The sequence below is a fragment of the Filicampus tigris genome, chromosome 3, assembly GCF_054856515.1.
Source record: "Filicampus tigris isolate MCC_2025a chromosome 3, RoL_Ftig_1.0, whole genome shotgun sequence".
Lineage (NCBI taxonomy): Eukaryota > Metazoa > Chordata > Actinopteri > Syngnathiformes > Syngnathidae > Filicampus > Filicampus tigris.
Genome location: NC_141219.1, coordinates 1,867,731 through 1,883,452, shown reverse-complemented (window position 1 = coordinate 1,883,452; position 15,722 = coordinate 1,867,731). Strand labels below are relative to the sequence as shown.

Sequence of the window (15,722 nt, the reverse complement as noted above, 5' to 3'; positions counted from 1 at the left end):
AACAATGACGTGAATTGAGTCCAAGCCTCGTGATTTGAGGCTTGCTCCTCTGCAAGGTGTTGAAACACCCTTAGATCCGCACATCAAGGAGCCTTTCTCCATATCAAGGCCCCGGCTGGCGTAATTCCTCTTTTTGAGATGTGCAAGGGAATACGATCTGATGTCTGCAGCCAGCTTACGATCTGGCGTCAGGAGATTCAGCCTGATTTCATGTCCGGTTGAGAGACACTTCTTTTTAACCATTCGTTGCTATGGGTTCCCTCGGAAAATGCTTATCAATATAGAGGAATGCTTTTGCCAAGCAAAAATGTCAGAGATGGAGATTAAGTTAGGACTATAACGGAGGGGTGGGTTAAACTATCAATTTTGCAAACATATGGAACGGAATGTCTATTAGGATACTGTACTAACACACACACATGAATGATTAATATTGCTTCGTGATTGATACACAAAAGAGATATTGCAATGTTATGATACTGCTTTGATGAACTAGCCTGTGAAAAAACACTTATGTCCGTTTTTTTTCAATTTTTACATGAACAGTGTTTCCACGTGACAAACATCGAATTAACTTGAAAATGAAAACATTTTCAAAAACTGGACATAAGTGTTTTTCCACAGGGCAGCGACGTTATGGACATATGCTACATATGTCCTCTTTGTTACAATATTCAACGACATAAGCAAAAGCCTGGTGTCTGGCCTATATCGTTATGTATCATATAGTTGTCTGTTGTGACTGTTTAGATAGACCAGCTTAATGACAAAAAAAAAAATCGCTATCGGCATGTATTGTAATGCTTGGTACGACATTGTAGCGATACACGTATATCGACAAAATATCGCAATGAATGATACTGTATCGTTGAGTACAATACTGTATTGATACACGGGCAAATGGACAAAAGCTCAATATTGCCGTGTGTCGCAATACCCTATTCTATTAATACGCCAGTATATGGACAAAAGATCCGTATGGTTTTGTATCACATTGTTTTGTAGGACACTCTATCGATACACTCGCACATAGAAAACACTACGCATCGTATTGTTTCGTACGGTACTGTATCGATTCACCAGCATATAGACAAAAGGTTGATGTACTGTTGTGTTGTTTGATACAATATACCAGCATAGGGACAAAAGATTCATATTTATATGGATGGTGGATCGGTACAATACTGTATTGATATAGCAGCATCTGGACAAAAGGTGAATATCACTATGTATCAGATCCTCCGTTACGATACGGCATTGACACACCAGCATGGAATATCAGCATTTGCGCTCGGAGCTGATATCCAACCAAGTGAATCCATGACTTCCTTCAACACCGCGCATCTACACACGGTTATTATCACACTTAGCGTTGTCAAAGTGCAGTAGTTCTTTCCACTAGCAAGCCACTAACTGTCCTCTGTTGTATTCGTGTAGCTAGTGAAGGACGTTACGGCCGCGGTAATATCAATGACTAATGCACTCGCCGCCAATTGAATTTTAATAGGCCGTTCCGGCAAACGTGAAAAACCTTGACAATTTATAAAGCCACATTAAATAGGAAAATGAAAGTGTCGCCCAAACAAAATATGATGAGAAGCTACCATAAAACGGTTGCGCGCCGCCTGCTGCCCTCCCACTAGGGTCTGATAGCACAATGCCAGACTATTTATCCCTGTTAATGATCAGCCAAGGAGAGCGCAATAACACTCCACAACTTTTTTTTTTTTTTCACTATGTAAATTCCAAGCCTTGTTAAGGTGTTGTGAGAGTGTGCGCACTTGCGCTTTTGGTTAATCGCTCATCCTTGCCGTGACCTCAGCAATAGCAGCGGCCTCAGTCACACACTAGCAACAAAAGCCTCTTCTGCTGCCCATGCTGGCCGAGGCGCTGATGGATGAGTCAGGAGCTGAGCGCTGAGCGTGATGTATGATATGCGGAACAAATGAGGCAGCGGGAGGAAGTGTGCTGGCGTTTTCAATCTGTATGAGCCCTCATATGGTGCTGTGTGCTACGTTCAAACTTTCATTCGCGTCACTTTCAAAAGTACATTTGGAATTATTCGTTGCAGAGTCCAAACATTTTTTATCCGGTCAAATGCTCTATCGTTACAGGAGCATCGAGAGAAAGAAAAAAAATGATATTGTGATGTACTGGTCCTGTACGGTATGATATACAGTGGCCTGTATGACCAAGCTCATAATTGTAGTCTTTTTTTTTTCCCATGGATGGAAATAGCATTTATCCATTCCAGCCTTCGTTTAAAAAAGAAAAAACAACAAAAAATGATGTCATTTGTATTTTAATGAGGAATAATAACACTCCAGAATATTGTACTTCATAAAAACATACAGTACCACGGACAAAATTAACCATCAATGCACCGGTTTTTTTTTTCAGTCCGTTGCTTAAAGTGTTCAAGCAGCGGATTATGGACGCTGATTAGCATTGAGCTAGCAGAGTGTAAGCCTAAAGTGCTTGTTTTAAAAACACAAGGTGTAAGTCTCTTTGCTTCATGTTTCGTTTGACGGTCAACTTTAACTTGGAGACCTCGCAAGTCAAAACAACCAAAAAATCAGCAGAATGAAAGCTCGTATCTCGAACGAAAAAAAAAAACCTCCTGAGTCAGGTCACTTGCGTCTCAAGCCACCACTCCATCGATCGTCGCTACATTATATTGTATTGATACATCAGCCTATGGACGAACGCAGAATATTGCTATAGATCCGATTTTGTTTGTTAAGATACTGTGTCAATACAAGAGCATTTGGACAAAGGATCAACCGCCGTGATTGACGCGGTGGCACTGTTTGCTTCAGTACTGCACTGACACACCAGCGTATCGGCAATCGAGCGATATTGTATTGTTGCTCGCTGCACTTATGTATACAAGCACCATGATAAGTCACAAGTGCAATGTCAGTATGTACGCTACGGTATCTATCAGGTTTTCAACTCAAATGTATCAGTACGCCTCGATATGGAAACAAGATTGATATCATCTTGTTCTTTAGTATCGGCACACCAGCTTGTAGACAAAAGTTTCGTATCGTTACGTATCCAATCGCTGTTTTTAACTCCACTCTTTCGATGGGAGTAAAGATTGAAATCACTATGTAGGGTAACGTATCGTTGTCTGGCACAATACTGTAACAATATACTCATACATAGAGAAAAGATTGCCATCGCCATTTGGCCACAGGTGTGTGCAAGAGTCGCCTTTATGAATTTTTAATGAATCTTTCCCGGGCTTAACGAGCCAGAAAGTCCTCAAATAAATCACCGATAGGCTTTACGGTTCAGCGGCAGGAGGATCCTGGAAAACAAAAAACGGCGTCGTGCAGATAACCTTCAAGACGGCCCTATTTCTTTCAAACGTGTCCCGCCGCCGCTCTTATCTTCACTCGCACACATTGGCCCACACGCACACACCCGCACACACATTTTCGTTTTCACCCGCCTCACAGGCTCCCTGTGGCCAGCCCTGCTAAAAGACTTTCATCACGTCGCCATCCTTTTTTCATACAAATGGCGCTCTTTCACACAAACATGCTCTGAAATGGAGCTCCATTGTATAATGTGATGGATCCTAGCATTGAGACGCCGCGCACCGCAGGCGGGCGAAAGCGAGGTTCTTGGTGCGCATAATTTGCGGCGTAAACGCCACCGTCTTGTTTTGAATATGCGCGCATTAGCAATTAGCCGAGTAAATTAAGCGAAGCCAAATGAAATGGCAGCGCAGCAAACCGGCATGCTAATGGGAAAGCCTCAGGAAACGTATACCTGCCTTCCCAAATAGGGTTCATCGAGGTCGCACGGATGCAAGGTCGACGCATGAAAATGTCTTGAAAAACTGCAGTTGAAACTTGCCACTGCTGTCCCGGCTTTCCCTTTGACACGGGCATCTTCTTACAGCCAACAGCAAACGTGGGATATTGACGCCCGCCCGCCCGCGTCTTCACACACTAACTTTTTCCAATCCTCTTTTCCTTCCTTCTCGATTCCAGCTTCCTGCGTAGTCGCAACGACCATCTCTCCACGTCAATTTGTTAAAAGTTTCACGCCGCTTTCTTCTTCCTCTCTTATCTTCCGCCCCCTCCCCCACCCCGCCCCCTTTGTCGCGGTCCATCTCCTCCTTCCCTCCTCCGGGCGTGTCTCTTGCAGTAGAGATTAAAGTGATCAAGGACCTCCCGTGGCCCCCTCCGGTGGGGCAGCTCAACAGCGGCTCTCCCCTGGTGGAGGAGCTGGAGTCGCCCTCGCAGACGGCTCAACCCTCGCCCGGACAAGCCGCCGGCGAGCAGCACCACCAGGGTGGGTGTTGGTGTTCCACCCGTCCAATGTTTGTCCCATCAAGTCCAGCCATCCGCCATTTCATCCATTCTTTCGCCATATTTCCATCCATCCACCCTTCTGTTTGTTTCACCTGTGATCAGTATGAAGAGTAACCGGAGATGATTCATTCGAGCTCTGGAAAGCCAGAGGGCTTCAATAGGAGTTGTGTCATGATGTGGTTTATTACAGTATTACTTTTGGGCCTTGGCTCGTCCCCAGAAATCAATCGCATCAGTTGCCGGCAAAAAAAGAATGTGGTTATGTGTCCCATGTGACAGACATCTTGCTTAACCTGAAAAAAAAAGCTTTTTTTGTTAGTATGCCATTTCCGGGTATGAGTGGGTTAGTCAGGGATGATTAAAAGAGTACGGTAGTTAGTTAGTAGCCATAGTGTCGTCGGGCACTAGCTTTTGTAAACACCGCATCTTTTTCCATCTGGATTCCACGCGGCGGAAAATCACTCACTCCTGTGTTGAGTTTTAAGTGCTGAAGGCTCATTAGTTTTAATTGTGCCCAACTGCCTCTTGTCTGCGTAATCGCTCGCTCTGACCCCCCATTTCCTCTTGTCAACACACTCGCCGCGCTTCCAGATGGTTCCCCAAATGGCGGCCTCCTCGCTTGAGTAGCTGCGAAAGAATCACACGCATCTGAAGTTGTTTTGAGTCGGTGATGGAAAAGTACTCATGCGGGTTTGTAGGCGGAAGTCTGCTTGTGTAACATCACGGGGGGCGTGGCATGAGACCAGAGGTGTCGCCATGTTGCTGCATGCTAGTGTGTAAGACTTGAAAGTGGCTCTGGATCTTCACCCAGCCTAGCTGATCATCTCGAGGGCTGGTGGTTATCATGTAAATTAGCCCACGCCGTTACATCACAGACGTTCAGAAGAGTTTGTTCACAGTCGCATTTTCACAAATAGGCAGCAAAGAAAAGATTTATTTTGTTGTTTAATTTCACACTTGACTGGTGGGCGGGGGCCCTCCAGGGACACAACTATTTGCATACAAGCAATTAAAAAGTCCATCTTCCAAAATATGTCTCCTCGAAAGAGTTTGGCTTTGGAGTTCCCACTGCATTTCCTCTCCTTGACGCTCACCTTTCTCTAAAAGTAGTCCTTCCCCAGACGTGCTGTGGACTTGTGTCACGACGCACACAAGTGAAGGACGTGTGGCAGAACTAATGCAAGGGAATTGGGGCTCCCCCCGTGGAGAACAGCGTGTAAAAGGACACCTCTGTGCGCTGTGGGCGAGGACTTGATTTATGTCGGCCAATGCATGGGAAATCTTTCCGGCTCCCCCCCCCCCCCCCCATCCAGCCGCCATGTGAGCGGCTTTGAGATCGGCATCCCACCGTAAGGCGATCCCCACTCGCTCAGAGCCAGTGCGGCGGCGGGTTTTGGGTCGCCCTCTGTGACCGCGCGAGTCCATTTGCTAGAGCGCTTGTCCTCGTAAGGGCTGGGGCCGAGCCCAGCTGACTTCGGGCAAGAGGTGGGTTACTCTGTTGGCTAGTATAATATTCAATATTACACAGGGCTACGTAACCTGTACTGGATCTAAAAACAACCGTTCACACTCACACAATTTAGAGTCTTATAAGAACCTGAAGTTTATGTTCTCGGAAGCCGGAGAAAGCGCATGCAAGCGTGCAGAGAATTCAGCCTGAGCCAAGATTTGAACCCAGAACCTCTTGACTTCGAGGCAGATGTGCTAACCACTACACCAACATGCCTCACCTCTCCTGTCAGGGACAAACAAAAAGCACAGCAACTAACTGATGGCAATGTATCAGTTCATCGATTCTATTGTTGACATGCAGACGTGAACCGTTGCACTCCTCTTTCGACTTTGTCGCTAATCAAAATGGCAGCACCTACAGAGGGGCAGAATGTCTCCAAAGTGCAGAGTCTTGCTGCATGTTGAAAATGAGTTTGGGTACAGGTTTTCTTTTGTGCTCTGGAAATGTTTTGAATATTTTAAATATTTCTCTACATTTCTCCTTGGCAACGCAGTACATTTTTCACGTCCATGTAACCAAGTATCATTTCCAATCTATTTAATGCATGTCTGGCGAATTCTGACTGTAAGTCAATTCCACATTTCACCATGTCTTGACATTTTCCTGATTTTTTTTTTCATCCCACCCAAAATCAGGACTATTAGTCACTATCAAAATGATTTTCTTATATTCAACACACAATGTAATATCCATTTGACAGCCAGACAAATCCTATCTGGATCTTTATTTATTTTGTTATCCATTTTAATTTTTTAGAGTGCTTCCTCTAGAAAGCTAAAAGCATGAAAGGGGCATGTTTTCTTCTCTCCATCCATCAGCATTCGACTGACACTTTCATCCGATTCCATCGACAAAAGCTGCACCAACACACACGACATGACAATTTATGTGTGTGTGTGTTTCTTCAGATAACTGCGCACATTCTCATCCCTCTTAAGCTGCCCGTCGGAGCCTTTTGTTCTCCCGTTGGCCAATCGTCTCGTCAACCTCGTGCAGAAACGGCGAATAAGCTCGGCTCGCTGATGTTGAAGCCGAAAATATACATTTGACGCTTAGGAAGCAAAGCGTTTTGAATTTAATCCAATCAGTGCACGGCGATTTTTTTTTTTTTTTTTTTTCTTGTCTACGTTGGATGTAGACAAGAAAAGGACGTGGTCAGGTGAGCAATACGTACAGCACAGTGTGTGGGCAGATGGAAATAACGCAGGTAGTCAGGCAGGAATTATGTCACGTAAATGTAAAAGTAAAAGTGTTGTGTTGAGAATAGTAGCAAAACATGTACTATATCTCCAAATGAAATGAGAATTTGAAAAATGTAGCCCCTAAAGCCATTTTCACTTATCAACATTAATTTTGTTTGACAGACATGACGAGGAAAAAAAAAAAAGTATGTTTACATGTCCTTCAAAGCAAACTTGCCCGAGAGATTTTTTTTCCCCTACTAAATTTGACCAGTGGACTTGATAGAGACGTGACGCAACATGCTGCTTTCTTTTCAACTTGCTACTTTTTTATCTTCATGCACGTTGACAGCATAGTTTGTAGGATTGGTGATGAAAAGCGGTGTGTGTGCGTGTGTGAATGTCAGGTAGGCATGGTTAGAAAAGAATATGGCATGAAGAAGGAGTCTGCAAGAGGAAGTGAAGGAAGAAGTTGAATTACAAACGAAACAGCTGTCGGCAAGGATAAGATGAGCTCAAACGGGCATCTCTGTTGTCACCGCTGGTCAGTTGCCATGGAAACAAAATGTTTCACACTCAGATAGCACACCGGCAGTCTTGAGGTGATACCCCGCGAAAACCAAATGCAGTATGTTGTTCATGTGGACTCACCTGGACCATCAGTCGTCTGCTTCGCACCCCCCCCCCCCCCCCCCCCCCCCACAATGTCTTACATAAGTCCTGAATGCTTCTGAAGCCACTGATTTCCAACCATGCATCATGTTTAAGACTAAAGAAATAAAAACAAACGCAAGTCATTTGGATTAATCACTTCCAGGAGTTTGTGGTAGATTGCATCAAGGGCAATGAGTTCATTCCTTGAGTGGAGGTGAAGGGGAGCCCCTGCTGTTTCGAGCGAGAACGACACCTCTGTGCTCTCAGTGACAGATTTTCAGACACGGATCAGATCGTTTTTCACACCAGAGAGAAAGATAGATACAACTTTGTCTTCAGTTATTTTACGAAACACGTTTTCAACACTATACCAAAAAGTCAACTCCTAATCTCTAATAAGGCTGTTTAGGATTTAAGAACGCATTATAAGGCAGGATACATTCTGCAGTCTCATTAAAAAAAAAAAAAGACAGCCATTTTGGTTCCAAAACAAACTTTTCATTGAGATCTTGTCCGATTGCCACCAAATTTAAACCACATATACTTTCATCGACTTTGTAGTAAAATTCCTTTGACCTCATATTTCATCATTTAACACCAAAGGTTTGCCATTTCGGGTCATTTTGGCTTAACACCAAGAAAGTTTGCTAAATTGCTCCAAACGTTGAATCATGTATAACAGACAGATGGCTGACACTAAAATGCAAACATATTTTGTTTTTGTCATGTGTTCTGAGCAGGCTAGCAAAGCTTGCTGACTTGAAACTTATAATAACACAGCTTCCCATGGTCGCAACTCGATCAAACGTCTTGAGACTGATTAGGGTCCCGCCCTGAAGAGATTGATAGGCCCGCCCCCTTCTGGCTGAAATGTGTTCACAATTGCATGGCGGGCCGCATCAAATGTTCTCAAAGACCATACGTAGCCCACAAGCACAACACATGTCTAAGGACATGTTGTCACCCCCCGGCTCAGGGAAGACTGGAGACGACTCTCCCTTGATGACAGAGAGCCGCTGTCAGCCGTGTACATCAATTCTCTTCATCAAGAGCCACGGCGGCGGCGATGTCAAAGCGCTGGGACCGCCCGACATCTGCGACGGAAGCCACTCGCGCATGCCGCTCCCGCCACCGGCGTGTCAGCGCGGCTCTAAAATAGGTCTTTTCCAAAGCCAAGGGTGCTGCGACATCAATTATGGTGATGGATGATGGCGGGAAAGAGACCGAAAGCCACACACATGGGAAACGTACACAAGCAGGAGCTGACCGTGCGGCCACGTGAGCCCTGATGGAAATACCCACCAAACAAGTTTCGGGACTTCTACCAGTCGACCTTGAGGGCACATAACCTTGTCAGGATGTGTAGTGTTGCACTTTTTTGGGCTGTGTGCGTTTCTGTTTGCTGCTGACACATTCACACGCATGTAGGAATGTGAACATGCATGTATTCATACACGACACATATGTTTGCGTGTACGTCGGGATGGATTGACGTCCGCTGCGTGAACGTGTCGGTTGCACGCACAGTGACGCCAGATCACAGCCAGGATTTCTCACAGTTCGGCCGTTATTTCAATCGAGCTGCGATGCTTTTATTCGAGGACCTTTTTGTCAACATTTTATCACGGTCGAGTCCATAATTATTGGGACATTGATAGGGCTGTGCAGTTAATCGAAATTCAATTACAATGACGATTATTACTCTCCACGATGACAAAATTCGCATAATCGTACAAAATGATTATTAATATTCATTTATATCCGATGAACTATGTTTGTTTACACAAGGAAATCATACTTGAATTCATACATTTGCACCTTTTTTAAAATTTTGTAATAACACATTTTAGAAATTTAGTTTGGTCCAAAAGGAACTTACTTACATTTATTTGTGTTTATATTTTTTACATTTAAACATTTTCTTGTTTTGTACCAAAAAAAAAAAAAAATGTTTGAATAATCGTGATGTCAATTATTACCAAAATAATCATGATTTTTTTTTTTTTTTTTCATAATCGAGCAGCCGAGACATTGACACAGTTTTCATTGTTGTGGCACCACAATGGATTTGAAATGAAAGAAGATGTGCTTTAACTGCAGACGTCCGGCTTTAATTTGAGGGTATATACATCCAAATCAGGTGAACGGTGTAAGAATTACAACCGTTCCTACTTTTAATAGACCAAAAGTAACGGGACAGTCGGCTACAAAGCTGTCCCTTGGCCAGTTAGCCAGGCAGGGCTGTCACTGGAACCGGTTCCCTTGCATTTGTTGATTATTCTGACTGCTGGCTGACAAAAGCTTTTTTTATTCTCTCTAATTTATCTTGCAGTCCAGTTTGACGGCGCGGAGAAGTCTCGAATGTCGCCCCCTAAGGACGGCAAAAGCCGTCCACTGCAGCGGCACTCCAGCGGCTGCTTGGTGAACACCAAAATGACGCCAGCGGAGCAGTCTGGCCCGTCCGTGGGGGAACGCATCGATCCCGGCGTGGCCTTGGAAAGCCAATTGTGAGTTCCAGCCCATGCTTTGGATTGGTTTTGTTACTGTAATTGCTATAGCTACTACTGCATCCGATCCGAAGCAAGTTCGGACTGCGGGAAAGCGAAACGGATCACATCGGCGACATCGGTGGCGGAGAACAAGGCTCTCCTGCGTTTTATCTGAGAGGAAACCTGTCAAAGGTGTACCCGGCCTCTTGGCCAAAGGTCATCTGGGTTCGGCTCCAGCTCACCTTCGACCCTAATAAGCACAAGCACTGTTAAAAAAAGATGGGATAGAATTTCAATCCAGTCAGACAACGTGGAGTAAAATAGAGCTGGATGTGCACCGCTGCAGACTGAAGTGAGCAATTCTCGCTGTGTTTCCAGAAAGGTCACAATGACAAATTTGCTCGGGCAACTGGCAATGACCGGGAGACTAAATAGTAGTAATTGTACATGCACCTTGTCCAGCCAGTGGAAGAACATTTGTAGCGAGTAGATCTGAATAGGTACTATGTAGTGGAAACGGGCCATTTGAATTCCTGATGTTTTTGTTTTTTTATGTCTTGCTTTCCTCAGCTGGTACCACGGCGCCATCAGTCGGACGGACGCAGAATGTCTGCTCCGGCTGTGCAAGGAGGCGAGCTACTTGGTGCGCAACAGCGAAACCAGCAAGAACGACTACTCCCTCTCGCTAAAGTAAGAATTACATCGCCCCCTTTATTGAACCGGGTACAAATGATTACTAACTAACTACTAACGGACAATGTGGGAGGTGCGATGCCCCAATAGTGCTGCAGTTTGCGATTCAAAGCAAAAATAGACCTCAAAATTCACCATTCGGGATTTTAGCTGTTTTAGGGCGAGAGGCGGGGCAAAGCCTGGACTGGTTGCCCGTCAGTCGCAGGGCACATCCATGCAACCATTCACAGGCGCATGCACAGCCTCATTGAGTGCGAAGGGAACTGAACCCACACGGCCTGCGCAGCACACGAGTCGGGCGGCCGCAAGCGATTATTTTGCTAGTCGACTAATCACTAACAGTTGTGGCGATTAGTCGACTAAGCGGATAATATATAAATGGCAGCAGCAAGCCGCTGCTCATATAAAAACCGCCATTCGCTTACAGCTTGAATTCTTTATGTACAAGCTAATCATAAAAGACAATTAAGATAATAGTGCATTCAAATTGTATTAAACGTTGCAACTTCATTCCTGACATGTTTATAAATGAGGCATCAACTGAGGCGATACTCTGGCCTTAAAATGTTTAGCTGTAATTCTTTAGTGTATCCTTAAAATGGAACCAAAACTATAAACTATGCAGAGTTGCACTAATGCAGAGAAATTATCTGTAAATACTGAAAGAAATACTTGTATACATATTTCACTCTACTTGGGAAAATGCACTGCGCTAAAGCAAACTAAAATAAACACTTGCTTTTTAATTTTGTCTGTCTTTAACCTTTATCCAAAAGCTGGAACAAAAAAAAGGAAGAACTTTTTTCTTTTTGCACTATAAACGGCAATATATAAATAAACGACTCGTCGACGATTAAAATTAATTGTTGCCGTTTCTGATCGTCGTCGTGATTAGTCGACTAATGTTGGCAGCCCTACACACAAGCGAGGCAAATTAACCTCGACATTATCAGTGACGACGTCAAAGTTTCCCAAAGTATTTAGTCAATGAATGACTCATTGAAAGTTGACTCACTCCGCTGTGTCGGTGTAATGCGAGCGTTGCAATACTGAAGCGCACGCAAAGCTCCGCCTGGACTACAATAGTGTGCTGACTGCGTTGTCCCGTTATGCTAATGATCTTCACCTTTGCCACCTTTACCTCCCGCCAACGTTGGCCTCATCCTTCACCTCGCCACGGCGGCCTCCGAATCTGCTGACAGTTCAACTACCGCCGCCCTCCATCAGTGAACCCTGACCCCGCCCCCACAGAAGGGCGGCTCTTATCGGCCGAGTTATGTCTTGACATTCTGCTGCGGCCAACTTCCCATCCCCGGGGAAAAGTCGTATCGCATTCTTGTTGCGTGAGCCGGTTGCTACGACAACAGGAACGTTGCCGCCCGCCTATTCTCTGACTATGTGGCAAAGTGGTTTATTTGCCGGAGGTGTGGAAATATTCTCGACTTGAAGGCAGATAAATGACATTTCCGAAGGTCCTCCCGATTTCGCGGCGACCTTTCGACAGGAGATGAAAGACAGACAGATGCTGATTAGCCTTTAGAAGAAAAAAGATGGGACACATTTTCCTCTTGATGCTTCTGCACCTGGCCACCTCATCATTTATTATTCTGCCGAACCAACAAAAATAAAAAGGAAGCATTATACACGCTTATGATAGACACAGAGTCCGCAATAAAAAAGATCAAATAAAAGAAAACAGCTGCCAACTTTGAAGTACATGTAAGCCCTCAGCCATCAGCGATTTAACCATTTCTCTGCCATTGCAGCTGTCACTTGAAAGGGGCTCGGGATCTTCGCCCAGTCTAGCTTTCAAGTCACAGTCGGAGAAACTCAGTGTGGCGGGGGTTATTATGTAAAGTGGTGCAGGTGCAGGATGGCTCGCTCTCAAACACATTTTCCAAACTAGGCCGCTAACAAAAAATATCATTTTGTTGTTGTTGTCGCATTTCTTGGGTGAGGAGGCGCACCAGAGACTCAACTATTTGGATACAAGCAATCAAAAAGTCCATTTTCCATAATATGTCCTCTTTAAAACTTTTATTTGCCAAACTGCAATCTGTTGCCGCTGAAAGCGGCCAAAGTAATTTCCCAGGGGCTCCGAAGAGCAACGCACTCTCAATAACAAGCACAAATTCAATATTTCGCACTCAATGATCAATAGCTGCACAATTGCTATCATCGTGCTCCACTTCTGGGGTTGGTACAAAATTGCAGTAAAACAATCAGGTGACCTCAATGAGAGTGTTTCAGGTCACTTCCGTGGGCCGAAAGACATGAGTTAGCCTTCTGCAGCCCGCCGCCGCCATCGCCGTTGCCATCGCCGCCGCCGCCATGAATCCGCATCACAAAAGTGTCCAGCCGGACCTCGGTAACGAGCCAGCAGATCTGCAGCCAGTGCAGTAACCTGATTTATTTATGGCCTTGAAGCTGCGGTGGCTGCTGCTAACTGATATTAAAGGTTTGGCACAGAATAACTTGTGTGACCCCCATAAAAGATGGTAGTCAGGGGCGGTGCGGGCAAAATTAATGTCGCATTTCCAACAAGTTCACTTTGGTCCATACACATACAAAAAAGTGTTTGTACAAGTGAAGGCCTCATCCGTAGTGAACGCCTTAACGCAAATTGATGTCCCCTGTCAATTATATCAACGTGCACTCTCTGTAAGTGAGTCAATAAATACCATGCCCGACGATTTCATGAGGAAAAACATGATTGAATGTATACTGAATGTAAGGTTGATAGAGTCAATCAAAAGCAATAACAGTGGTCACTGAGTTTGTTTCTCGAAACAAACCAATCATACTGTCTTAGTTTCACCCCTTTTAAGCGGGGTACACCCATGCTGATTTTTGAACACACAAATCGCACACAGGGATTTCTGATCGTAAATATCGAACAGGTTTCCAGTTTATTTAGGACGGCGGGCCCAGACTGGTCAATCACTCTCCTTCAAATAATATGTCGGATGCGCCTCCCTAAGATAATCAATCACTTCGGATCATCATTTAAAGACATGTGACAATTGGGCCTTTGCTTAATTTGATCCGAATGGAGCAAAAATGCTCAAATTGCCAAATTGTTCCTTAGTGACTGCTGTGGAATTTTCTTCTGAAGTCTGGAGCAATGGATGGGAAAACTCTCTTCAAAAGTCATTGCTGAATATCCCAGAAATTGTCTACAGGCGGTCAATAAATAAATGCATAAATAAAGGCGCGACATATCACAATAGTTGCGCGAGGCGTCTCCCCTGGTAATTGGTGCTGCTGGCCGTCAGGCGACATCAGCTCGAGCGCGGGGTCAGGCCTCAAAAGCAATCTTTGGACCGGTTGGTGCGGCGACATGCGGCGCAGAAGCAGAGGTGGCGACGAGTTGGGTCCCGCTCGACACCAGGCGAGCTCCCCGTTTGCCGCTGAGATTGAGCGGAAGGCCCAAGGTGAGGAGGGTCTGTGTCTCGGCTCGCTGAAAGATGCATGAGGCCGCATGGTGGCACGTGTGCGCGCTGCATTATTGATGAAGAGCGACAAAACCTTCCCCGGTCACTTCTCTGACCTGACGCCAAGTGTTTTCTTCTGTGCAGCCTGTCCTCCCGACCGCCGCGCTCCTCCCCGACTTTAATCACAAAAAAAGGCCGTTTTAGTCTTAATCCCATTTAGCGGTAGTAGTACGTTCAGGTTCAAACTATGAAATGGTTTTTGACGGGACAAGTGATGTGCAAGAATTATTTGACATTATTTGAAGTGGCGGAAATCACCTTGTAACCTAAAGCAAAACCACCCATGTCTACGTAATTGAACTGCGGGTAAGATCAGTGATTGGCTTACATGCAGCCAATAAACCTTTTAAAACTCGAATATCAATTTAGTTTTAGTTATAGTTTTTTTTGACTAAAATCAAATGAAGTTTTAGTCATAATTCATTCATCTGATTGTACTTTATTTTTAGTCCCGTCTTAGTCGATGAAAATAAAGTGCAATTTTAACTAAATTAATTTAAACTAATTTGGTTGATATTTTCCTTTAGCATATATTTAAACTGGTATACAGAAAAGTATAACACCTATTTGTAAATTGTGTAACACGCAAGACACACATTTAGCACCACTGTTTTTATTCAACTTTTTTTCCATGAAAAATGTTGAAATGACAAAATCACGCCATCTTAAAACTTTCCCCTGGAGAGGTCACCTGTGACACTGAACAGTCTCTCTGCAAAAGCTTGGGCACTGCAGCTGGCATTGTCAACAGATCCAATGCTAACGGTTTGAAACTCTGGTCAAATGTGTCACATTTCCCGCACCAAAATTGGATTCCTGATTCACAAGAGATGGGCTATGAGAGCCCTTCCTTTCATTGTTGTATGTGACTCGTTTACGTTACGCACACAATTATATTCCATTCCCCACAGTTTAATGCTACAACAACGTTAGCAACGGCAGCGTATTCATCTCCGGATGTACATTCTTTAGCTGGAAAAGCATCTGGGAATCGAGTTTTTTTAAAGGGTCAAGATCAGAATTTAGAGGTTAGAAGTTAGATTAAGGGTCAGGACAGAGGAGTTCAAGTTTGGGCTGAAATATTAGTGATTAAGTTGAGTTCAGAGGGTCAGGTGTTGGGGTAGAAGTTAGGAAATAAGCATTATGAATCGAAGGAGAAGTTAGCACTTTTGTCCTTGTGACTGTCTCAGAAGGACAATATTGTGCATCAACAACTCCAAACATTTGCTAGTAAATCATCTGGGAATCTAAAAAAAAAAAACTGAAGGGTTTTTCTGTTTTATGTGCGTCTCTACGTAACCTAGCATCCGCCTCCAAGGGATTGGTGATTCATCAAAAACACTTTGTTGCGGCTATTTTTAACTGGA

At 44.4% G+C, this 15,722-nt stretch overlaps 1 protein-coding gene across 4 annotated transcripts in view; it reads left to right on the top strand.

The window, feature by feature from the left end:
- shf (Src homology 2 domain containing F) overlaps positions 1–15,722 on the top strand; it is an 89,704-nt gene that overhangs the window by 68,592 nt on the left and 5,390 nt on the right. For 2 of the 4 annotated variants that reach the window (XM_086026066.1, XM_086026067.1), the window contains 3 exons: positions 4,165–4,311; positions 10,012–10,186; positions 10,739–10,858. In XM_086026066.1, coding sequence (XP_085882192.1) covers positions 4,165–4,311; positions 10,012–10,186; positions 10,739–10,858 — 442 coding nt within the window. The remainder of the gene's footprint in view (positions 1–4,164; positions 4,312–10,011; positions 10,187–10,738; positions 10,859–15,722) is intronic. The other 2 variants (XM_086026068.1, XM_086026069.1) reach the window with 1 other exon arrangement.